The sequence below is a fragment of the Rhinatrema bivittatum genome, chromosome 12, assembly GCF_901001135.1.
Source record: "Rhinatrema bivittatum chromosome 12, aRhiBiv1.1, whole genome shotgun sequence".
NCBI lineage: Eukaryota > Metazoa > Chordata > Amphibia > Gymnophiona > Rhinatrematidae > Rhinatrema > Rhinatrema bivittatum.
The window spans coordinates 34,085,532-34,111,953 of NC_042626.1; the positions used below are offsets into that span (position 1 = coordinate 34,085,532).

Genomic DNA, 26,422 nt, shown 5'->3' on the forward strand with positions numbered 1-26,422 from the left:
TAACCAGCTTTGCTGTTCTATGGTTAGGGATTTTAAGTGTATGGATGAGAGAAAGTACTCACATGCCTCAGGGTCCTAAACCTTTTCAAAATGGACAGGTTGTCGAACACTGCTTGCCCTGTCGAAGTGTGGAGTGCGGGAATGAAGTGGGTGCCTCTATGCATTTTAATCAGGTTGGACATAAATTTACCTGTCTTATTACCAAATTGATATAGTTTAAATTGGTAATAAAGTAAGCTTTTCTTTTCTCTTTGATGTAGCAGTGAATTAAGAGCATTTTGAGAATGGAGAAAGCATTCTTTGTTGTAGCGGGAATTACTGTGTAACAGAGTGCTCTTTGCTTGTTGGAATTGGGCTGTCAATAGCAGCAGCTGCTTGTCTAACCTTCTCTGTCTTTTCACCATATACGCAAAGATGTCAACTCGCAGAACAGCTTTCGCCATGTACCAAAGTAAAATCAGGTCACCTGTGTGTTCCATGTTATCTGTCCATTTTTCCCGGATATAAATCTGAGATAGAATTATCACATGCTAAGTAGTATGGGTATTACCAAAAAGAAAAATTGGGGACTGCATTAGGCCCTGACAACGTCACCCACACGGGAGTGTTATCGGATATTATGATGTCATCGATGCGGGCCCCTTGGATCATAGGGAACGCCTGTTCGCTAACTAAAATGTAGTCTATTCTAGATTGAGATGTATGAGCCCTAGAGACATGTGTGAAATCCCTTTCCAAGGGATGTAAGATACGCCATGAGTCTACTAGTAGAAAGGAGCGCTCGAGAAAAAGAACACCGTTGTCTGAGAGCTGTGCTCCTCTGGGGGGAAAATCTTTATCTGCGGGTCACGTGCAGTGCTCAGATCCCCCCCAAGATAATTGTGTGCCCTACAAATGGTGCCAATTGACTGTATATTTCCCTGAAAAAAAGATCGAGGTGGGTTGTTAGGTGGGTTGTTATCTCTCCCTTGTGTGTGAAATTTAAAATTCTGGTGATCACTACCCTGGGCCTGTCAGACCCACTCCATTTAGGCCCCAGCTAGTGTGCACGCTCGATCCGTAAAGGGCCCTCTGATGCAAGGAGAGGACTCATGGGTTATCCAGGTCTCCAGGAAAGATGCCAGCTCCTGTTCGGCAAGTGATTCAGGTAACCCGATGAAACGAAGGCTGGACCCACAGGACCTGTTTCTAGGTCCTCCAGCCTTTCTTCATGTTTTGCCAGCTGAGTTCGTAGAGCTATGATCGCCGCCTCGTGGTCGCAGCAGCCATCTTGGTTTTCTGAGACTCTGTATTCCAGCTCCTGAAATTGCATTTTGAATCCTGCCAGGGAAGAGTTCAGGTCGGTGAGTGTGGCCGAAATGTTTTGCAGATCTGGTCGGAGAGCCTCCTGAATCGCTGCCTTTATGTCCACCATCGTGGCCAAGGGCTGGGTGTCAGCAGCCCCGTGATCTTCCTCCGGTCCCACTTCAGTAGGCCTCACCTTATCTTTCTCTTTGTCCCGCTTTGTAAGGCGCGTCGCCATCGTGGTTTCTGTCTCCAGCCTTCGGGGCAAGCGTAGTGGGCGGCTTAATGTTTTGGAGGCGATGAAAAAGCCTCAATTTGGCCGCGGATCTGGGCCTTAACAGGAGGAAGGAGCGGAGAGGTACAGGAACACGTCCTTCTACGTCAGCACATCACGTGATCTCCCTCCCTTAATTATTAATGGACTTTTCCTCTAGGAACTTGTCCAAACCTTTTTTAAACATAGCTATACTAAAGGCTTTCATCACATCCTCTGATATCAATTCCAGAACTTAAATTATGCATTGAGTAAAAAAATATTTTCTCTTATTAGTTTTAAATGTATTACCCAGTACCTTCATTAAAGTATCCCCTGGTCTTTGTACTTTTCGAAAGTGTAAATAACTGGTTAACGTTTACTCATTCCATTCCACTTATTATTTTATAGACCTCTATCATATCTCCCCTCGGGCGTCTCTTCTCCAAGCTGAAGAGTTCTAACCTCTTTAGCCTTTCATAGGGGAATTGTTCCATTCCTTTTATCATCTTGGTCACCCTTCTCTGTACCTTTTCTAATTCTGCTATATCTTTCTTGAGACGTGGTGACCAGAACTGAACACAATATTGAAGAAAAGGTCGTACCATGGAGTGATACAGAGGCATTGATATTCTCTGTTTTATTCTCCATTCCTTTCCTGATAATCCCTAGCATTCTATTTGTTTTCTTGGCTGCTGCTGCACACTGAGCAGAAGATTTCAACATATTTTCAATAATGATACCTAGATCCTTTTCCTGAATGGTACTCCTAATGTGGAACCTTGCATTATGTAGCTATATTTTGTCCCATAGACTTAGTATTGTTTGACAGGGTAAATAACCCTTCTCTATTTACTTGTTCCATCCCAATCATATCTCCTCTGTCATTTCTTTTCCAAGCTAAAGAGACCTAATCTATTTAGGCTTTCTCCATAAGGAAGCTTGTCCATCCCCTGTATCATTTTTGTCATCCTTCTCGTTAACTTTTATATGTGCATTATGTCTTTTTTGAGATGGGATAACCAGAACTGCAGACAACATTCAAGGTTCATTCATACCATGGATCTATACAAAGCCATGATGATATTCTCAGTTTTCTTCTCTATTCCTTTCCAAATAAATCCTAATATTCTATTTGCCTTTTAATCACTACCACTCACTTAGACTAAAATTTAATTAAATGTAGATTTGTTAATTTACCATTCAGGACAACGTACAATAAAATATATTAAGACCAAAAGCTAGGACACAGATAGGAAATCACTGGATGTTAGTGTTCTGTAACTAAGCAAGCAAGAGGAATAAAGTTTTGCATTTGAAAATAAATTAATCTGCTGCCTTTATGTGAAATCTGCATAATGTTCTTTTGATATAGAAAGACAGTACGGATTTAAAAAAAAAAAACAAAACAGTTAGGTAATACTGCTTTGTCCCACTCCCTAGTAATTATGTTTTTCATTTTATCTATAAAAGGACTTAACGACTCCCTTGGCAATCTTTTGTACTGAATATATTTAAAGAATTTTAATCAATATATATATTTAATCTCTCTCTCTCTCTCTCTCTCTCTCTCTATCTATATACATATTTTTTTTTATTGCTAGTGCAAGCTTGCCAGTAAACTATCTTATGCTCTGTCTTACTGCTTTCTTAAATTGTTTTATATTCTAACAAGGAAAAGTACAGTTTTACAAACCTGGGTGTATTGAACCAGTTTATGAATTAGCATTGTACTAAAGAGACTAGGTGAAGCACAACCAGAGTGAGTAAAAATCCTAGAATATGCACATGATTGTACATTGAAGACTGACAGCACACAGTTTGCTTCACCTTATCGCTGACACAGCACACACATCCTTGTTTGTCTTGTTTACATGACACCACACTACAGTATTGCTAGTTACCTAATCCAGAAGTACAACGCCTTTCCTTTTAGTTAAGTACGTAAAATACATAAGATTTTCCATACTGGGTCAGACCAAAGGTCCATCAAGCCCAGTATCCTGTTTCCAACAGCAGCCAATCCAGGTCACAAGTATCTGGCAGGATCCCAACGGTAGACAGATTCCAAGTTGCTTATCCCAAGGATAAAAAGTGAATTTCTTCACTCTATCTTAATAGTTTATGGACTTTTCCTCCAGGAACTTGTCCACAGAGCCGTAGCTAGCCTATGGCCAATATGGCCGAGGCCATAGGCGCCTTTGGTTAAGGGTGCCACCGCCAGCCTGCTACATGAGTACCTAACCCCTAGAGGCAGCCAGCAGTGCAGGAGGAATACAGGCTCTACTTTTGCCATTCCAATCTTGTCTAGCAGGTTCTACCCCCTCCCCCCACGCTGAGCCTCTTTCTTCTTCTGGCCCAGTGGTTGAAATCTGCACTCTACTGTTTGAACTATGGGCACTAGATCTATGGAGCCCTGTGCAGTTCAAAAATCAGCGTCTATGGCAGGCAAAATAGTAGAAGCCAATATTAAAAACAAAAATGCCCATACAGATAGGGTTTTAACTGTGGAGAGTCAACACAGTTTTTGCAAAGGGATGTCTTGCCTTATCAATTTACTAGATTTTTGGGAGGATGCAACAGGTGGAAAAAGACGAGCCAGATGATATAGTGTACTTAGATTTTCAGAAGACATTTGATAAAGTCCCTCATGAGATACTCCTCAGGCAATTGGAAGGGATCAGAGGCAGTGTCCTAATATGGATTAGTAACTGGAAAAAAAGACAGGCAACAGAGGATAGGACTAAATGGTCAGTTTTCTAAACAGAGAAAGGTTGAGTGCCCTAGGTTTCTGTTCTAGGATCAGTGCTATTTCGCATATTCATAAATGATTTTGGAGAAAGGAACAAGTGGGGTCATCAAATTTGCAGATGACACAAAATTGTTTTGAGTTGTTAAAACAGCAGCAGATTGTGAGGAAATACAGAAGGACCTTGTTGAGACTATGAGACATAGTTCCCTCTAAGCTAACAATTGCTCATACATTTTGGGGCATTGCTCACAGGTTTTACATGGTCGTTCATATAAATTTTTCTTTGTACTATATACAGAAATGTAATGCTAACACTGGCGCTCAAAAATTGTTGGTTTAAAAAAAAATCGTTACTCACATGAAAAATGTTTGCACACACCTAGGTCACTCCTTGAAGGGAGCATTGCTAGGATACTGGACATCTAAATGACAGATACAATTTAATATGGACAAGTGCAAAGTAATATTCATAGGGAAAAATATTCTCAAATATAGGTACACAATGCTAAGTTCCATGTTAGGAGCACCACCCAGGAAAAAGACTCCTGTCCTTATGGACAATGCCTTGAAATCTTCGGTTCGGTGTGTGGTGGTGATCAAAAAAGCAACTAGAATGGTAGGAATTATTTGGAAAGGCACAGAGAACAAAACTGAGATCACAATATCTTTCTATATATCCATGCGGTGACCACACCTTGAATACTGGGTGCGGTTCTGGTCACCCCATCTAAAAAAGAAGACATACTGGACATAGAAAAGGTACAGAGAAGGGCAACAAAAATGATAGGGAGGATGGAAAAACTCCCTTATGAAGAAAGGCTGAACAGATTAGGGCTCTTTAGCTTGGAAAAGAGTTGACAGGATATGAGTGAGATTTATAAAATCATGAGTAGGGTGGAATGAGTAAATAGGGAACCGTTATTTATGGTTTTAAACACTAAGACTAGGAGCATTCCACTTAAGGAGCAACCAGCAGATTTAAAACAAATCATATGAAGTATTTTTTCACTTCCTGTGATGACTAATTGGTGATCGGATGCAGGGGTTAGCAGCTCCTGCAGCTGAGCTGCCTTCTTGAATTTATTTGGGGGGTTAACATGGCCCTGGGGTATTGATGGGATAGGCTATGGTGATTGATGTGGTTTCTTGGGACAAGACAATAGAATATGGTGTTTGTCATTCAATGTTGATGAAGAATGATATGGTGGGAAAGTACTCGTTCTTCTATGATATTTGTTATTTTATGTTTTATACTGTAAACCATTATGGTAGCTTCAACTGATTTCAACGGTATATAAAGTTTTAAATAAAAGGCATCGACAACTTTTATTTATTAATCACTATAGAACCTCTGGACCACTTTAAATGCTAAAAATAGCTTTGCCAAGTTTTTCTCTCTTTTTTTTTTTTTTTAGGCTGGATATGCAAACAAAAACCTTGGAGACTAAAATGACGACCATGGACGGCAAGGACAAAAGTCATAGCACTGGTTTCAGATGATGTAGTACATCAGATCTCAAAAAGTTATCTTCTGCGCTCAATGAGCATTTTATAAAACTACAGGCAGTGATGGATACAATTAAAGAATGCCTGGGGACTCACTGTAAAGGATTTGAGATGGCAGAAAAGTGTATTTCTATCCAAGAGGACAGAATGGCACATAACTGATCTTATAGAAACTGGAAGTATTTTTCCACTCGGCACACTATAAAGCTATGGAATCTGTTGCCAGAGGATGTGGTCAAGGCAACTATCATAGAGGGGTTCAAAAGAGGACTGGACACGTTCCTGAAGGAAGTGTCCATAAACAGTTATTGACAAAGTAGATTTGGGAAAGACAAGTGCTTATTCCTGAGAGTGAGACACCAAAAAACCCCCCAGATCAACTATTGGTGATCTGCTGAGTATTTGTGATCCAAACTGGTCACTGAAAGACAGGATGCTGGGCTCAAAGGACTTTGGTCTAACCCGGCATGGCACTTATGTTCTTATTTGCGAGAGCACGCGCTATTTGGCATTTTAACATATGAAGCACCATTGTGAAGTTTTCCATATTTGTGATGAATAAAATTTCAGTTTTCCATGCGCAAAAATTTTATTCAAATTAAGACGCTGTGCTACAAAATCGTGCAAAGCAACATAATCATTAGCATGGAACAAAGTATGTGCAAAATTGCCTTTGCAAAAAACCCTTTGCACCACAATATGGGGTCAAGCCTTTGTGATAATATGGGCATCCAGGACCACACTCGCTCCCTTCCACACCCTTTCACATGCCAAATAACAACCATCAACTACCGTTTGGGTAAAATAAGGCCGCAGCTTTATTAACAGAGAGGCCCGAGCCCGGACACATTAACAGTTAACAACACACCCCCGTTTCAGCTTCCAACCCCTGACCATCCGCCACTCCCCCGGCAGGATAGCCGACGCCAGCCACCCGGCTCGATGTTCCCGCCTCTCACACCGGGTGTAAACTCCCGCCACCTGCCTGCAAGGAGCAAACCCGGGTGGACTCCCGCCGCCAACCTGCAAGGAATCAGGGCCCGGGGTCTCCCGCCACTTTCCGGCAAGGAGCCCCCATCACTGACAACAGCCCCAGTTGTCAACCGCCGTCCACTTCCAGCTGAAACCCCCCTATTAACTAACAATCATCAACTATTATGGCTCGGGCCAACCGCCCCCCCCGCTGCGACAACACCCCCAATAACCAACAACCTGGCCGAAGGGTGGGTGGGAGGGAACCGCGAAACCGCCGCACTCCGTCACCTCGCGCCCGCTTGCTCCCACACGCGTGCCTGCTCCTCTCTTCCTCCTGCGCGCGCCGCCTCGCCGACTCGGCCAGGGGGGGGGAGGGGCGTCGCCGAGCAACGCATCTAGCGGCCAATCCCCGCCCGCAGCCCGGCGTCCCCGCTCGCCAACCCTCCCCCCCCCCCCCCCCCCCCGTGCCGACCTCAACGCGACCCGACCCTGTCCCGCGGTGGGCCTGTGCCCACATTATCCTGCCCGCCCCGAAACAGGCTCGGGGCGGGCTTCCAAAAATATTGCAGCTAAACTTTGCGTGCTATTTTTTTTTTCACACTCATTTGCATATTGATTCCAGCAAAAAAACTGCATGCAAAAAAAAAGTTGGCAACAGTGGGCACAGATGCAGAATTAAGGAAGTGAAAATCTGTGGGAAAAGTGGAGAGAAGAAGTAGATATGACAAGTAGAGCTGGAGAAATGAAATAGAATCAATAAAAACAGCTCGCCTTACAGAGGTTAGGGACAGGGCCGGTCCAAAGGTCTGGAATGTATGCCAACTAATCAGATATTGCAGCAGGATCCCAAGCAATTTAAAAAGGAACTGAAACATGGTTATATACACAGGCATTTAAGCAAATGAAAGAGAATCAAAGAGCAAATAAGTGACATTTTTATAAATTTTTTAGGAATTATATTTTATTAGATTTTTTTAGTGATTGTATTTAAATTTGAAGAATTAAGTTATTTGGATATTAGTATTTAATTGATAATCTTATCAATCAAATAAATAAAAACTAAAATCATAAAATAGTTTTTATATTTTTACTACGAGAACTGTAAACAGTTGTGATGGCACCTCAAACAACAGAAAAGAAAAATTGTCAAATAAATAAATAGTATGGAGGCAGAGCCAGAGCAGTGGATAAGGAGGATTGCTGAAGGAGTGTAATTTTTAAATTTGGATTTCGTGCTCGCCTTATCAGTGGTAACTTATTGGTAGGAAGTTACATTTATTTATTTATTTAACACTTTTTTATACCGACCTTCATAGTAAATAAACCATATCGGATCGGTTTACATAAAACAAGGGTATAACAGAAGCAATAAATAAAAGTAATTAACAAGAGAAGAGAATAAGATAAAGTTACATTTAACAAGGAGTAAAAAACTTGGGAAGCTTAAGAGCTGGAAGGAAGTTAAAGGCCAAAAAATAATTAAAGAAGCATAGTCCAAAAGGAATTTGGATTAATGCCAAAGATGCTTTATTCAGTAAGTGCCAGAGTTCTTCGTTTGAATGGTTGTAGGACTTTAATCTTCTACGTCCAAGTGAGGAAAAAGAAGACTAAGGGTTGTCTGGAGGATCATCGAAGGCTTGGTGGAATAGCCACGTCTTAAGTTTTTTTCTGAACGTAATGAGACAGGGTTCTAGTCGGAGGCTTGAAGGAATGTTGTTCCAAATAGATGGACCTGCTATTGAAAAAGCTCGGTCTTTGGTCGAGGAAAGGCGTGAGGCTTTAGTTGGGGGGTAATTCAAAGTACCTTTATGATTATCTCTAATTGGCCTGTTGGAGGAATGAAGTTTGAAGGGTATTTCAAGGCTGAGATGGAGTTGGTGATGGATGGATTTATGTATTAGGGTAATTGCTTTGTAAAGGATTCTGAAATTTACAGGTAGCCAATGTAGGTTTCTGAGGATGGGTGAGATGTGATTTCCGCGGCTGGTGTTGGTCAGTAATCTCGCTGCAGCATTTTGAATCATCTGAAGCGGTTTAATGGTCGATTTGGGTAGGCCAAGGAGGAGGGCACTGCAATAGTCAATCTTGGAGAATAACAACGCCTGAATAGTCAATCTTGGAGAATAACATTGAGGCACAGTAGGTATTTCTCTTTCCCCAGAGGACTTACAGTGTAAGAGGCCAATTTAATAAGCCGAGCATTAAAACTGTTCACTGAAATTCAGCGCAGTTTAAGCCACATGCTAACAATGTTTTTAATTCCAGATGTAATAAGCTAATGCATTGGGAGTTAAAAATGCACACAAATCCAAAAAAATCTGTTTAAAGAAAATGCTTAGCACACATAAAAACATTGTTTTTTATTTAGACATTTTATATACCATCGTTCCATATAAAGATCACAATGGTTTACTAAATTAACATTCATATTATAAAATCAACCAGTGGTTACTATTTAAGGGGGTAGTATTCATAGACAGGGATTAACATAATTCAAACTGGACGTTCAAAAACATATTAACTATAGATCTAAGACACAGGAGATAGATAACATTATGCATATAAACCATGTTTTCTAAGCATAAATCATATTTTATGCATAAAAAAATACTTTGTGCACAAAGTATATTTTCTATGCATAAAATCCCGACTACAGTCCTGGCACCGGAACTCCATCTTCCACCCACAGATTAACATTAGCCCTGGAAACTTTACTCCAGCTCGGACTAGTAGTTAAGTTTCCAGTGATGAGAAACCATGGACTATGCCAACACATCCTTCTGTATTGTGTGGTAGAAGCCAGTGCCCCTAGCCTCCTACAATTATGTGATCCTGGGAGAAACTGCATAATTAGTTTGTTGCTGCATATTTTACAATCTGCCACAAAATCAACATTTCTGAAATCTTTAAACATCTCAGATTCAATCCTGTGAACAAAGCTGCAGGGTGTCTGCCTGCCTTCAGCCTCCACTCCTGCTTAAGAACCTCCCCTTGCAAACAGCTTGCAGGGAATCTTCTTTTCTTTTGTACTCCCCATCTCCTTACTCCTGACCTGAAGCAAAGGAAGGGGGAAGTGAAGTTGCAGTGGACAGAGAAAGCAGTCAGAATGTTTGATCTCTCAAAGATCACTTACATATTACTAAACCAAAGATTATTTTTATATAATTCCTAGATGGAGTGATGTCCCTATAGAAAATGTCATCTATATACATAGGTTCTTGCACCTGCATAGGCGACCAATTACACACCATTTACAGAGAGCTGGAGTCTAAATGTGCCATCTCACAACTGAAAGTTAGGGCATTAATTTCAATTCATAGAAGCTTTGATAAGTGGCTACGGCTCACAAGTTTGAATTTGTGCTGCTATCATGTGTCCAATACCTATGCACATATGTTTCTGAGTAATTAATACCATAACAAACTGCTGATACTGAGGGTATTTTCAGCATACATAAATTCATATGCTCTGAAAAATGAGGACTTTCTTGAGAAAATATTTAAACAATGGTTGCACTCAATTCAAAACAAAAAGTGACAGTTCACAGTCAAGTTTGAAACTTATACATCACAACATGATAAATTGATTTTTGTACATGGTATGTTTTTTATTTGTATATAAATATTGTTTAAATACAAACAATATGGCTAGTTTTCAATAAAAACATTGACTTTTTTTGCATAGTAAAACGTATGAAGTTTTATGGGAAACTATGCAAGTTTTCCACATAATTAAAAAAAAAAATTGCCACAGAGTGGGGGAGTAGCTTACTAGTTAGAACAGCAGGCTATGAACCAGGGAAGTCAGGGTTCAAATCTCACAGTTTTTCCTTGTGACCGTGGACAAGTCACTGTATCCTACATTGCCTCAGGCACATTGTGAACCCTCTGGGGATTTGGAAATACCTGTAGTACCTGAAAGTGAATCCACTCTGAACAGGCTGAAAGGGGGCATATAAATCATTTAAAAACAAACCCACAACTGTTACAGAAAATCCTGAAAAATCTGCGGCAGGAAATGAGAGGCTCTGGTAAAAGCTAAAGCATGAGATCTGCATGAGACCACTAGTCTATGCATAAATGCTCAAAATCACAAGGAGCATCAATTTGAACCCTGGTTTTCAGTCTACAGCTCTAACGACTCCCAAAGTACTTTTTAGGGAATGTATGCCGGGGCAACAGGTAAAATAAATAAATAAGGAGTTAGTGACAAAGAATAAGCAAGAAGCTGTGCAAGGTAGTACGAAGACAGCAATGAACAGGCATGTGTCGCAAGGGGGTGAATAGATGAGGATACTGGTGGGCGTGTTGGTGGGTAAGGGAGGAATGGACAAGGAGGAGAGGTGGGGGGGGATGGGAAGCGAGACTGGACACAGTGGAAGTCGAGGGATGGTTGTTGTTACCTGCGCAAGAGGACTACTCCCAGCAGCAAAAGCAGGAAAGCTCCGAGTCTCCGCCGCTGCTCCCGCCTCATCCTCAGCCCCGTGATTCGTCCAGGACCGAGGTGGCAAGGGACACAGCAGACACACGTGCTGCGCGCGCCGGACTCCGAACCTAAACTGTTGGCGGGGCGCCTGCGTGCACCTCACCTCCCACCAGCCGCCCCACACAGAACCGTGCCACTGCCTCCCTATACTTCCTGGTTACCAAGGCGACGCCAAGCTGCCTAGCCCTCCGCCCCCGCTACCCTTCGATTGGCCCGGTTTCAGATTTTTTTTTTTTGGGGATAGGGGTGGAAACATTTTTTATTTGCCCGAGCTGCCAATGAGAAAAAAACAAACAAACCCTGAACCGCTCCTGCTGATTGGTTGTGACAGTACGCACGCACGTTGCTCAATTTAAAGATCCGGGAGCTGAGGTGGAAACAAAGAGCCCGCGAATCTGTTAGAGCAGCAGGGCACAATGGGGGCGTGTAAGGCAAGGTGGGCAGGCCTAGGGGAGGGACCGGGCGGGCTGGGGTTGTGCCTGGAGAAAAGGGGAAGCACAGCGGGGGCAGCCAGCGCTGGGGCTCTGCATTTCTTTCTGCCAGGCTAGGACAGCATTAGAAACATTTGGTTTTGCGGTTCACATGGCAGAGTAAGGTTAAGATTCTTGTTTTTGCCAGGCCCAGGCTGGGGCTCTGTATTTTTCTGCCAGGCTGCATTAGAAACAATTGTAGCCTTTTGCAGTTAATGTGAAGGAGTAAGCTTAAGACTCAGGTAGGGAGGAGGGAGTTAGGCAGAAGCAACATTTAATACATTTCAGGAGCTTAGGCAGCATTTCAGCATTGCAACGGTTAATGTTCCTGGCAGGCAGGGCAGGGCAGGGCTCCGAGCTGCTGGTAGGCATTTCAGCTTAACTTGTGCAAACCCTAGCTTCTGGACATCCACCCCTCCCACCCTTGACCACATAACGGCACAGTAAGGTAAACCATGTTCCTTTATTGAGTGGAAGAAACGGCCACAGCCAATTAACATTATTTTAAACATTAACCATCAACAAATATTGAACAAGCTTAACAATTGGCAATACATATATCCCATGCCCCTCACCGGTGCATTTACATGCTCTTACCCACCCCTCTGTTTTTTGGAGACGGCAGCCCTCCATCCTTCCGCTCCGTGAAGGTGGTATACCATGGCACCCCGCTCCGTGAAGGCCACGCCAGCCTTCCGCTCCGTGAAGGTGGAACACCCACCACTGGCATCCTGCTCCATGAACACCTCTGTGGCTACTGCCGCTCCGTGCAGTGTTCTGCCGCCTCCTCCCACCCCTGGCCTTGCGGGCCCCGGTTATTGCTTATGCCAGGCCTCTATTGGGCCACCCCCCAGACCGGCCATTATCTCGGTCCATGCCCACGCTTTCCCCCCTATGCAAAGTCCTTTGTGCTCCGCTACTCCCCCTCCCCCGACACCACAAACTTCCCCCCTATGCAGCGACAAATCTCCTTATGCACGGGTGAGGACCCTGCCAAAGTAGGAAACAGTAACACCTTATTTGTTTCCTACCCCCACTACTCAACTAGCGCTGCTGTGGCCGTTTGCAAGGTGAGGATGAAGATATCTACGCCCACATCGGATAGGTGAACCCCATCCGGCCTCTACATGCCCGCACGGCTTGGACCCTGCGTCTATCTCATGGGTGGAACTTTTCAAAGGGATCCACACCTTTGTTCGAATGCAAACTGAAGATCCACATCCACATGCTTCTCTGGAGGACGCTGATGCTCCAGGCCCTTCAAGAAACAAATACAGGCTTCCACTATCCAGAAGCCCCACTTATGAGGACACGGACATATCCGAAGAAGAAGCCGAGCCCCTGGAAGAAGGGGAACTCCCCCCTGGGGACAGAGCCTCACCGAACCATGAGATGCTTTTTCACAAAGGACGAGCTCCCGGACCTCGTCGCCCTAAGCCTTTCAGAGCTCGCTATCCCAGGCACTTCAGGGGAACCTAAGTTGAACCCCCTGTTGGAGGGCCTCCATCAGACCTCGCGCCACTTCCCGTTGTTACAAGCTGCGCAACAGCTAATTGACCTGGAATGCAACGCTCCGGAGTCCACATTCAAAGGGGGACGAGCTTTAGCAGCCATGTACCCCCTGGATCCGGCAACCAAAGAACTCTTTACATGCCCAAGAGTTGATGCCATGGTCTGTGCGGTCACCGAGCGCACCACTATCCCAGTGGAGGGAGGAGCAGCACTCACGGATGCACATGACAGGTGTCTGGAATCCATCCTTAAGCAGTCTTTCGACGTGGCCGCTATGTCTCTTCAAATCGCGACCTGCTGCACAGTGGTGACACATGCCTGCTTATCCCAAGCCAGGAATAACATCCCGGGAGAAGTCATGGAACCGGCAGTATCATTCCTTACGGACGCTGCCTCCGACCTCGTACGCATAGCGGCCAGAGGAGTGTCATCCGCAGTGGCGGCCAGGAGGCAACTCTGGCTCCGAAACTGGTCAGCAGACACATCCTCCAAGACACGTCTCACAAGGATGCCCTTCAAAGGATCCCTCCTGTTTGGCAGCGAACTGGAGAAACTGGCCGACAAATGGGGAGACTCTCCATTGCCACGCCTACCGGAAGACAAGACAAAGAGAAACCAGCGACCCTTCCCCAGATCATCCAGGGGCAGAGGTTCACAGTGCTTCAACCCTTATAGCAGAAATAGCTATCAAGCGCCACGCTCCACAGGCAGAAACCAGTCCTTTCGGAACAAGCACAAGAGGGGAACCGGCTCGGGTTCAGGCCCCAGCCGCACCCCACAATGAGATTCAGCCGACCCGTCCAAGGGAAGAAGCCATAGGGGGCAGACTAGCCCTATTCTACCGCAGATGGGTCGAGATAACTTCGGACAAGTGGGTCCTAGCCATCATTCGGGAGGGGTACTATCTGTATTTCCTGCGAACCCCTCCGGACAAATTCGTGGAGTCTCCCTGCCACGACCCCTCCAAGAGGGCTGCAGTGGAAACCACACTAACCAGACTTCTGGCTCTCGAGGCCATCACCCCGGTACCTCCACAGGAAGCAAATACTGGGCATTATTCCATTTACTTTATCATCCCCAAGCAAGAGGGAACATTCCGATCCATCCTGGACCTCAAGTTGGTCAACTGCCACCTAAGGATTCCCCGCTTCCGCATGGAAACCCTGCGCTCCGTAATAAGGGCAATACAACCGGGAGAGTTCCTCACATCCCTGGATCTTTCAGAGGCTAACCTACATATCTCAATTCATCAGGTACACCAGCGCTAACTACGCTTCAAGGTCCTGGGCCGCCACTATCTATCTATCTATTTATTTATTTATCTATCTATCTTTATACCGACTTTCAAATCCATTTCAAGGCGGTTTACAATAAATTGAGTTGCAGTAGCAGCCTCAGATACATCAAATTAAAAAAACATATATTAAATCATCTTACATCATCAATAAACAATTAACCAACCATTTTACATACATCATAATAGAACCCCCATTACTTTCCTATTGTTCAGCCCTTCATCCTAATATTCATTCCCTTGTCTCTCCCCCCTTCTATTCTACTCTAGTACTCATACATTTACCCTCCTCCACAATCAATTATCCATCTGGGTTTCCCCCTTTTAGCCCTTTACCCACCTTCTTATATCTACTAAATCTATATATTTAAAGAATTGATTCAGTTAAATCACAAAAGCCTGTTCAAATAGCCAGGTTTTTATTTGTTTCCTGAAGCTATTTATATTCTCCTCTAGTCGAATCTCGGCAGGCAGAGAATTCCACATCCTCGGTCCAGCTAGAGACAAAGATCTATCTCTAACTGAGCTCAAATGGGCCAATTTAGGTGAGGGAATAGTCAATAAGGCCTGTCCGAGAGATCTCAAATTTCGTGTTGGGATGTGAATGCGCAAAGAGGCATTTAACCATTCAGTGTTCTTACCATAGATGGCTTTGTGAATTAATGTTAGACATTTGTATTGTATGCGGGATTGAACCAGTAACCAATGCAAATCCATTAATACCGGAGAAATATGATCATACTTTTTGGTATCTGTCAGAAGTCGCGCAGCAGAATTCTGTAAGAGTTGTAACGGGCGAATAGTTGATTGTGGCAAACCAAGCAAAAGGGCATTACAGTAATCTAATTTAGGCAAAATTAAAGCCTGAACAACGATTCGAAAATCATTTGAATGCAGTAAAGGTTTTAATCTCCGTAGAACACGCAATTTATGAAAGCCTTCTTTTATAATGGTCTTAATTGAAGCTTTCATATTAAGCTCTGAATCAAGAATACAACCAAGATCCCTAAGATCATGTTGGATCTTGTAAGTAGGGAGACAGTTTGTGATATCTATCTTTATCTTTTCTGTTACCTTATTACAAATAAGTAATATTTCAGTTTTAGCTTTATTTAATGCCAATGACATCTGCTTAAGGAGTTGATTTATTGCATTATGATACACCTCCCAAAGTTTTAGCGTAACTGCCAAAGAATCTTTTATAGGTAACAGTATCTGAATATCATCTGCAAACAAATAGTGAACCAATCCCAAACCTGATAAAAATCTACATAGTGGAGCCATATAGATATTAAACAAAGTCGGAGACAGAGATGAACCCTGTGGGACCCCAGTATGAAGGTCAACTGTCTCCGATTCAACTGTTCCAAGTTTAACTCTGAATGATCTATTCGTAAGAAAAGATTTAAACCATCCTAATGTTTTATCCTGAAGGCCAATTTCACGCAATCTTGCGATGAGTGCTTCATGACTGACTGTATCAAAAGCTGCCGATACATCTAACAAGATTAGTAAGTAAGATGTATTTTGATCGAAGCCTTTCTGAATAGTATCTACTAATGATATTAAAAGAGTTTCAGTATTATGGGCCAGTTCTGGGTGCTTCCCTTCGGGTTAGCCACAGCTCCTCGGACATTCACCAAGGTAATAGTGGTGGTGGTGGCAACATTGAGGAAGGAAGGAATCCTTGTACACCTTTACCTAGACGATTGGCTGATCAGGGCAAAGTCACCAGAGGAAAGCCACCATGCAACCAGCAGAGTCATAACTCTACTGGAGAGCCTAGGATGGATGGTCAACACAAACAAGAGTTCTCTACAGCCCTCTCAGTCACTGGAATACTTAGGAGTCCGATTCGACACCAAAGAAGACAAGGTCAGCCTGACCCCCACGAGGAGATCAAAACTGTGGAACCGGCTGCAAACATTACTGAACGACCCTTGTCCCACAGCATGGGATTACTTGCAAGTCCTCGGGTTGATGGCATCCACGCTGGAAGTAGTGCCATGGGCATGAGCCCACATGAGGCCCCTTCAAGACTCACTCCTATCAAGATGGAGCCCACGTTCCCAGAACTACGCCGTACGGCTATCACTCCCGGGCAGGGTCCGGATCCAGCTACGGTGGTGGCTGCAGACCAGTCACATGAACCGAGGATCAAGACTGCCCTCCCCAAAATGGACCCTACTCACCACAGATGCCAGTCTACGAGGATGGGGAGCACACTGTGAGGAGTTAACCGCTCAAGGGCAGTGGAACACCGAAGAGGCAGGATGGAACATCAATCGCCTAGAAGCACGGGCAGTCAGACTAGCCTGCCTGCAGTTCGCTCACAGACTTTGGGACAGGGTGGTCAGAGTGATGTCGGACAACGCCACAACAGCAGCCTACATCAACCGACAAGGGGGCACCAGAAGCCAATAGGTGTGGGCGGAAGCGAATCTCCAGGAGATCTCTGCCGTCCACATCGCCAGGAAAGACAACATCACGGCGACTACCTCAGCAGAGAAAGTCTAGACCCCGGAGAATGGAGGCTGTCGTCCACAGCATTCCAGATAATAGTGAACTGGTGGGGGACGCCGGACATGATCTTCTGGCAAGCAGATCCAATGCACAAGTACGCAGATACTTCAGCCGCAAGCGGGAACTGTAGTCCCAAGGGATCGATGCCCTGGTACAGACCTGGCCACTGGGGACCCTGCTGGCCGCAATCATTCACAAGATACAGCTACACAGGGGACTAGTTCTTCTGGTGGCTCTGGATTGGCCAAGAAGATCGTGGTACGCAGACATGAAGAGACTACTGGCAGGGAACCCCCTTTCTCTGCCGCCACACAGGGACCTGCTACAGCAAGGACCAATCCTCCACGAGGACCCAGCTCAATTCTCTCTTATGGTCTGGCCATTGAGAGGGCTCGCCCGAGAAAGAACGGATACTCGGGGGCGGTAATAGACACCCTCCTCCAAGCACGCAAGTTCTCCACATCACTAACGTACATAAGGATTTGGAGAGTATTCGAAGCCTGGTGCGAAGACCACAACATCAAACCACGCTCATTTAAAGTTCCAGTGATCCTGGAATTCCTACAGAACGGACTTCAGAAGGGCCTGTCCCTCAACTCCATCAAGGTTCAGGTCGCCTCATTGTCATGCTACGGCTCCAAGAGCAAGGGTGACAGCATAGCTTCTCACCCAGACATTTCACGCTTCCTGAAGGGAGTTAAACACATTCGCCCACCACTGAAGTGGCTGGTACCTCTGAGGAATCTCAACCTTGTTCTGGATTTTCTAGCGGAAACCACTTTCAGACCCCTCTGAGGCCTGTCTCTCCCTCTTTTGACCTTAAAGACCGTGTTCTTGCTGGCAGTCTGCTCAGCCCGCCGCATCTCGGAACTACAAACACTGTCCTGCCGTGAGCCGTTCCTTAGGTTCACCCCGGGATCCATACAACTACGCACGGCTCCCTCGTTCCTCCCCAAAGTAGTCTCTCACTTCCATCTTAACCAGACCATCTCGCTTCCATCGGCGGACGCCCTGAAGAATTTGGAAGAAGCCCACAGTCTACGCCACCTCAACATCGGCAGACTCCTATCCAGATATCTGGAAATGTCGGAACCCTTAAGAAAGACGGACCACCTTTTCGTCCTTCACAGCGGGAAGAAACAAGGAGAAGCGGCCTCGCGGAAGTTATCAAGGCGGCCTACATAGAAGTAGGAAAGCCCCCGCCTCTAAAGGTCAAGGCCCATTCGACCAGAGCCTGGGCAGAGACCAGAATGATGTCACCCGCTGAGATTTGCAGGGCGGTGACATGGTCCTCCATCCATACCTTCTCCATATTCTACTGTCTGGACATTCAGGCTCGGGAGGACACGGCATTTGCAAGGGCAAAACTGAGTGGGTCACGGGCAGCCTCCCTCCCGGGTCGGGAGTAGCTTTTATACATCCCATTGGTCCTGAGTCCATCTGCTACACGCTAGGAAATGGAGAAATTACTTACCTGATAATTTCATTTTCCTTAGTGTAGACAGATGGACTCAGCATCCCACCCTTGCTGCTGTACACATGGATTTCAAATGTTTCAAGGGTAAGCCACGTTTAATTTACCCAGGATTTCCACCCTGCCGGGTGTCGACGCTTTCCGGTTGAGTTCACTGGCGGTCTCCGGCTATAGTCAATCAACCAAGTTAATCAAGTTATAATGTTATCCAAGTTATGAAGTTATAAAAGTTATCCAAGTTACTCAAGTTAATCAATCAGTCAGTCACACTTATATCCACAATGCTTTTCAAGGAGAATACTGAAGAGCTGCACTTCCTGCAGGGGTATATGTACTAGGGCCTGACGTCAGATTGAAATCTGATCCGTCTCCAACTGCTATCAGGAGTACACTATACCCATTGGTCCTGAGTCCATCTGTCTACACTAAGGAAAACGAAATTATCAGGTAAGTAATTTCTCCAATTCAACTCCATGGGAAGGGATGGGCCAGCGGCCCTGTGCTGGGTAAGTGCCATTTTCATTGAAATATTGTTTGGGGGCCATTATTTATATTTATTTATTTTCTTAGCTGGGACAGCGGTCCAGCGGTAATTATTTTGGGGAAGTGGTCCTGTACATATATATAATTAAGGGTCCATTCAACTCCATGGGCCGGGATGGGCCAGCAGCCCTGTGCTGGATAAGTGCCATTTCCATTGCAATTTGTTTGGGGGCCATTATATATATATATATATATATTTACTTTCTTAGCTGGGACAGCGGTAATTGTTTTGGGGACAGCGGTCCCGGTGCATATATATAACTAAGGGTCTATTCAATTCTGTGGGTCGGGTCGGACTAGCGGTCCTCTGCTGGTTGAGTGCCATTTACATTGCAATGTTGTGTGGGGCCATTATATATATATTTTTTACTTTCTTAGCTGGGATAGCGGTCCAACGGTAATTGTTTTTGGGGACAGCGGCCCCCGGTGCATATATAATATAGGGTCCATTCAACTTCGTACGCCGGGATGGGTCAGCGGCCCTGTGCTGGGTAAGTGCCATTTCCATTGCATGGTTTGGGGCCATTATATATATATATTTAATTACTTTCTTAGCTGGGACAGCAGTCCAGCGGCAATTGTTTTTGGGGACAGTGGCCTCGGTGCATATATATAATTAAGGGTCCATTCAACTCCGTGGGCTGGGACTTATTTGAGTGGCATTAAGTGGGACAATAGGCACAGGGTTTGACACAGGGTTTGAGGCTTATTCTGCATTACATAGGGAATTACAGCTACGGCTGCCTTGGGGGCACTTGGCCTTCCTACAGTTATACATGTTCATTTTAGAGAGAGGTTAAAAGGTTATACAGGACCACATGGCAGCGGCCACCTTAGGTGGGGGGGGGGGGGGGGGGGGGCCCACATGGCAGCGGCCATCTTAGGCAGTTATAATAAAGTCATTTAAATAAAAAAGTTGCTTGTTGCATATTTGTTGATGGTCCCATGTTCTGCTGCACCTTTTGCAGTAATCCTATTTTATTGGAGATGGCGTCTCCCAACAGGGAGCATACAAGCAGTTTTCTTCAGAGAGGACGACATTGGTCAAGAAAAGGAGCGGCAATCCTCCTACTAAGAAGACTATGCAAAATTCCAGGTGCAGGAAGAGAGCCGCGGATACATCAGCGTCAGCAAGCGATATCGAACAGCTGCTATTGGAAGTAAGGAGCATGCATGCAGCTGCGCATGGGACTGATTGGGTCAGGCAGCGCTTGTGACGGACACCTTCCCCCTGCATCTCGCAGGAGGATCAAGGGACCTCAGGTACTGGAGCAGGTGTTCACTCAGGGATGTGCATCCATGCCGGAAGCTATAGGACCTTCATTTTGGTGAGGACGGCCAGCAATGTCGCACAAAAGAAGCGCCAAACTGCCTGTGGTGTGGTCAGCATCAGCACAGAGGGAAGCTTTGACGGCCCCTCATGCAACAGCCGGAGCTTCTATTGCTCCCAGTTCGGATACTGACACCCAGCCAGCGTCTATATTCAGTCGTGAGCATCACAAGTTAAGAGGAGGTAATCCCTCCAATTTGCACACTGATCATCTTCCATTCACAGATTAACATTAGCCCTGGAAACTTTACTCCAGCTCGGACTAGTAGTTAAGTTTCCAGTGATGAGAAACCATGGACTATGCCAGCACACCCCTCTGTATTGTGTGGTAGAAGCCAGTGCCCCTAGCCTCCTACAATTATGTGATCCTGGGAGAAACTGCATAATTAGTTTGTTGCTGCATATTTTACAATCTGCCACAAAATCAACATTTCTGAAATCTTTTAACATAGATTCAATCCTGTGAACAAAGCTGCAGGGTGTCTGCCTGCCTGCCTTCAGCCTCAGCTCTCTCCGCTCCTGCTCAAGAACCTCCCCTTGTAAACAGCTTGCAGGGAATCTTCTTTTCTTTTGTACTCCCATCCCCTTACTCCTGACCTGAAGCAAAGGAAGGGGGAAGTGAAGTTGCAGTGGACAGAGAAAGCAGTCAGAATGTTTGATCCCTCAAAGATCACTTACATATTACTAAACCAAAGATTATTTTTATATAATTCCTAGATGGAGTGATGTCCCTATAGAAAATGTCATCTATATACATAGGTTCTTGCACCTGCATAGGCGACTAATCACACACCCTTTACAGAGAGCTGGATGTGTTTTAGGAGTCTAAAACTGCCATCTCACAACTGAAAGTTAGGGCATTAATTTCAATTCATAGAAGCTTTGATAAGTGGCTACGGCTCACAAGTTTGAATTTGTGCTGATTCAACCCCCTTTGTGTCTGCTATCATGTGTCCAATACGTATGCACATATGTTTGAGTAATTAATACCATGACAAACTGCTGATACTGAGGGTATTTTCAGCATACATAAATTCATATGCTCTGAAAGATGAGGACTTTCTTGAGAAAATATTTAAACAATGATTGCACTCAATTCAAAACAAAAAGTGACAGTTCACAGTCAAGTTTGAAACTTATACATCACAACATGATAAATTGATTTTTGTACATGGTATGTTTTTTATTTGTATATAAATATTGTTTAAATACAAACAATATGGCTAGTTTTCAATAAAAACATTGACTTTTTTTGCATAGTAAAACGTATGAAGTTTTATGGGAAACTATGCAAGTTTTCCACATAATTTAAAAAAAAATTGCCACAGAGTGGGGGAGTAGCTTACTAGTTAGAACAGCAGGCTATGAACCAGGGAAAATATATCAAAAGTCACCACAAAAGTCAGCGATCCTCAATAATTAGACATAAATCTGTAGAGAAAACTCTGTCGCTGACTGAATAATATACTTTAACATGACATTTATATATGACTATGTTCGTATTTAATTAAATACGACATTTATATATGACTATGTTCGTATTTAATTAAATACGACATTTATATATGACTATGTTCGTATTTAATTAAATACGAACATAGTCATATATAAATGTTATGTTAAAGTATATGAACCAGGGAAGTCAGGGTTCGAATCTCACAGTTTTTCCTTGTGACCGTGGACAAGTCACTGCATCCTACATTGCCTCAGGCACATTGTGAACCCTCTGGGGATTTGGAAATACCTGTAGTACCTGAAAGTGAATCCACTCTGAACAGGCTGAAAGGTGGCATATAAATCATTTAAAAACAAACAAACAAACCCACAACTGTTACAGAAAAATCCTGAAAAATCTGCGGCAGGAAATGAGAGGCTCTGGTAAAAGCTAAAGCATGAGATCTGCATGAGACCACTAGTCTATGCATAAATGCTCAAACTCACAAGGAGCATCAATTTGAACCCTGGTTTTCAGTCTACAGCTCTAACGACTCCCAAAGTACTTTTTAGGGAATGTATGCCGGGGCAACAGGTAAGGAGTTAGTGACAAAGAATGAGCAAGAAGCTGTGCAAGGTAGTACGAAGACAGCAATGAACAGGCATGTGTCGCAAGGGGGTGAATAGATGAGGATACTGGTGGGCGTGTTGGTGGGTAAGGGAGGAATGGACAAGGAGGAGAGGTGGGGGGGGGATGGGAAGCGAGACTGGACACAGTGGAAGTCGAGGGATGGTTGTTGTTACCTGCACAAGAGGACTACTCCCAGCAGCAAAAGCAGGAAAGCTCCGAGTCTCCAGCACTGCTCCCGCCTCATCCTCAGCCCCGTGATTCGTCCAGGACCGAGGTGGCAAGGGACACAGCAGACACACGTGCTGCACGCGCCGCACTCCGAACCTAAACTGTTGGCGGGGCGCCTGCGTGCACCTCACCTCCCACCAGCCGCCCCACAGAGAACCGTGCCACTGCCTCCCTATACTTCCTGGTTACCAAGGCGATGCCAAGCTGCCTAGCCCTCCGCCCCCGCTACCCTTCGATTGGCCCAGTTTCAGATTTTTTTTTTTTGGGATAGGGGTGGAAACATTTTTTATTTGCCCAAGCTGCCAATGAGAAAACAAACAAACAAACCCCGAACCGCTCCCGCCAATTGGTTGTGACAGTACGCACGTTGCTCAATTTAAAGATCCGGGAGCTGAGGTGGAAACAATGTTTGGCTACAACCCAGGCCTTGGGGGCCAGAAAAAAAAATTTCAGCAGCTAGGCACAAACCTTCAACGCCAAACGATTTTGGCTAAAAGAGCAATACGTGCTTTAAAAAGTAGCAATAACTCACAGTAAATCAAATCAGCGAAGTTAACACGGGCAGATAAAGAGGACTTGCAGTTGTTAGCCTTAAAATATTTGAAGTAGGACTTCGCTTTCCCTCCGTTTGCCAGCTGGGAGCATCGTGGCTTTCCGCCTAGCACAAGGCCCGCGCTTCGCCCTGTTTCCACCCTGGGGAACCCATCAGGCCGACCCTGTCCAGGTTATTGCCACATTGCATGCCTGTCCTGTCGCAGTTCTCATTTTCCCAGTGAACGTCCTAGGAAAATAAAAACTATAAATGCAGTGGGACAAAAAGGTAGGGCTAGATCACCCTATTCATTTGAGCTGGAATGAGGCTTGCCTGCATTCCTTTTTCATCTTAGCTGGTGCTATGGCAATGAAAGGTGTGAAATTTTGACTCCAGCGAGAAAAAAATCAGAATACTGTAATTGTGTACTAGGGGGCAGGAAAATGTACTGAAGCTACTATAATTACAATCAGGCCGCGTGCACCGGTAGCCCCCCATTTTGACAGGCGTTTTCGACGTGCTATTATTACCCCTTATACAGAGGAAAACACGCGGCCAACTCCCCCGAAACTAATAGCGCACGCTCGATACAGAAAGTAAAATGTGCGGCCAAGCTGCACATTTTACTCTCAGAAATTTTTACTCTCAGCCGCACATTTTACTCTCAGAAATTAACTCCTGCCAAATGCAAGAGTTAATTTCAGCTGGCATCGGGAAAGTGTACAGAAAAGCTGAAAAAACTGCTTTTCTGTACACCCTCCGACTTAATATCATAGCGATATTAAGTGGCTGTCAGTGGGTTTGACAACTGACGCCGGGAAAATTAAACATCGGCTGTCAAACCCGCTGACAGCTGCCACTTCCGCCAATAAGGAGGCGCTAGGGACGCACTAGTGTGTCTAGCGCCGGCCCTAATTTAAATACAGAATCGCGCGCCCAGGAGAGGGGCCTGGGCGCACTTTGGGAGAGCAGGTGCTCGCCTCAGAGTGCCGGCTCTCCTGCGCACTTTACTGAAGTGGCCTGTATGAGGGGCATAGAGGGCATGGTAGATATGAATTGTGATAAAACAGCTTTATTAATATTAAATATAGCTGCTGTTGTACTGTCCGAGAATATGAATGTTGACCCCAATATGTGAATGATGACCAAGAATATGAATGCTGATTTTGTAAACCATTGTGATCTTCTTTTGGAATGACTGTATATAAAACACATAAATAAATATGGCATTTTCTCTGAAAGACAATACCTAAATATTCAGAAATTGTGTGTATGTGGGTGTCCGTATTCGTTCTAGAATATACCTAAATTCAGCATTGTGAGGGTTGTGTCATACAGCCACACTAAACAGCACTAACGACAGAGCCTGTTAGCAATTTGTAGATTAACAAATTTATTGAGGCATAAAACGTTTTAGGATGGACTCTTCTTGTCAAATGTAGTAGATCCAGGCCCAGTTAGGCATTGGCAACTAGCTAGGGTACTAGATTTTGAAGGTATAAAATATTTAGGCCAAATATTAGGGCCATATACGGGCATAGCCTCAAATGGGGGGGGGGGGGGGGGGGAGCTGGCACTCTGCCTACAGTGTCAACATTTTAAATCTAGCCCTTAGTACAGCAGTACCATAACCAAAGAGAAACAGCAGCAGTAGTCATCCAAGGTAACTCAGAAGTAGCTGCAGACCTATTTTTATTTTATTTAAAAACTTTTTTATACTGTCGCTAAGTTATATACCATCACAAAGGTTTACAAATAGGCACATAGACTAAGGTAAGTAAATGTAGGTTATCGTACATTCTAACAGGTGCCAATATAGTTCGGTTACAATTTCATAAATAAAATCATTATTTGAGTATTGTTGGTCAAGTCCAGGTATGTTATTGAGTTACAATCTCTTTGAGATATTACTTCTTAAATGTAGGATTGAGTAAATTCATTCTCATCTGTATTACCATGTACTTTCTTTCTCTACTCTCCAGACTCTTTAGTGAAGGCTTTTTTAAAGAGCCATGTTTTTAAATTTTTCTTAAAAGTTTTGAGATTATTCTGTAATCTGAGTTCAGGGGGCATCGTGTTCCATAGTATGGGCCCAGCCAATGATAAAGTCCTTTCTCTCACTTGGGTTAATTTTGCTGAATTTACTGAAGGGATTGTTAGTAGTGCTTTGTTTGCTGAGTGGAGGTTTCTTTGTGGAACGTGTACTCGTAAGGCTGTGTTTAGCCAGTCTGCTTCTTTATCATATATTAGTTTGTGTATGATACATAAGGCCTTGTATTCGATGGGCAACCAATGTAAGTCTGCTAGAGTTTCAGTTATATGGTCCCTCCTCTTTTTTCCCGTCCGTATTCTGGCTGCAGTATTTTGAAGTATCTGGAGTGGTCTTATCGATGTGCTTGGCAGTCCTAGTAAGAGTGCATTGCAGTAGTCAGTGCTGGAAAAGATAAGTGCTTGCAGTACTGTTCTGAAGTGGGCGGGTGTGAGTAATGGATTCAATCTTCTGAGGACCATAAGTTTTGCGTAGCCTTCTCTTACTTTTATAGATATGTGTTGCTTCAGGTTGATTTCTGGGTCCATTATTACTCCCAGATTCCTTACTTTTTCGGCTAGCTCAATTTTCTGGTTATTTCTTAGGGTTATCGGTGTTTGAATGATTTCAGTATTTTTTCTCTCAAGGTGAAGGAATTCAGTTTTGTCAATGCTGATAACCAGTTCCATTTGGTTTAGTTGTTTAATTATGTCTAGGTACATGTTAGCTAGACTTAATGTTTTTTCAATTGTGTCGTCTATTGGTAGAATTAATTGAATGTCGTCTGCGTAAATGTAATGTATTATCCCTAGACCTGCCAGCAGATGACATAAGGGTAGCATATATATGTTAAAGAGGGTAGCAGACAGCGCTGAACCCTGAGGTACTCCTGTTTCAAGTTTAAATTTTTCTGATAATGTGTTTATCTGGACTTGAAAGAACCTATTGTTTAGGTAGGATCTGAACCAGTTTATTGTTTTGTCACATAATCCAATTTCTTCAAGTCTTTTTAGTAGTATTTTGTGGTTTTCTGTATCAAAGGCTGCAGATAAGTCGAGCATTATAAGGATGTAATGTTTACTGTTATCAAAACCTCTTAGTATGTTGTCTATTAGTGAGAGAAGTAATGTCTCAGTGCTGTAGTGTTTTCGGAAGCCGTGTTGTGAA

General features: G+C 44.2%; 1 protein-coding gene across 4 annotated transcripts in view; it reads right to left on the reverse strand.

The window, feature by feature from the left end:
* Positions 1-25,034, reverse strand: part of GLB1L2 (galactosidase beta 1 like 2) — a 136,911-nt gene extending 111,877 nt beyond the window's left edge. Inside the window, exon 1 of one of the 4 annotated variants that reach the window (XM_029572334.1) lies at positions 22,640-25,034. In XM_029572334.1, the coding sequence (XP_029428194.1) occupies positions 22,640-22,710 (71 nt within the window). In that variant the 5' untranslated portion in view covers positions 22,711-25,034. Of the gene's footprint in view, positions 1-11,172; positions 11,533-22,639 lie in introns of those variants that run through there. The other 3 variants (XM_029572335.1, XM_029572333.1, XM_029572338.1) reach the window with 3 other exon arrangements.
* Positions 25,035-26,422: the final 1,388 nt, after the last annotated feature.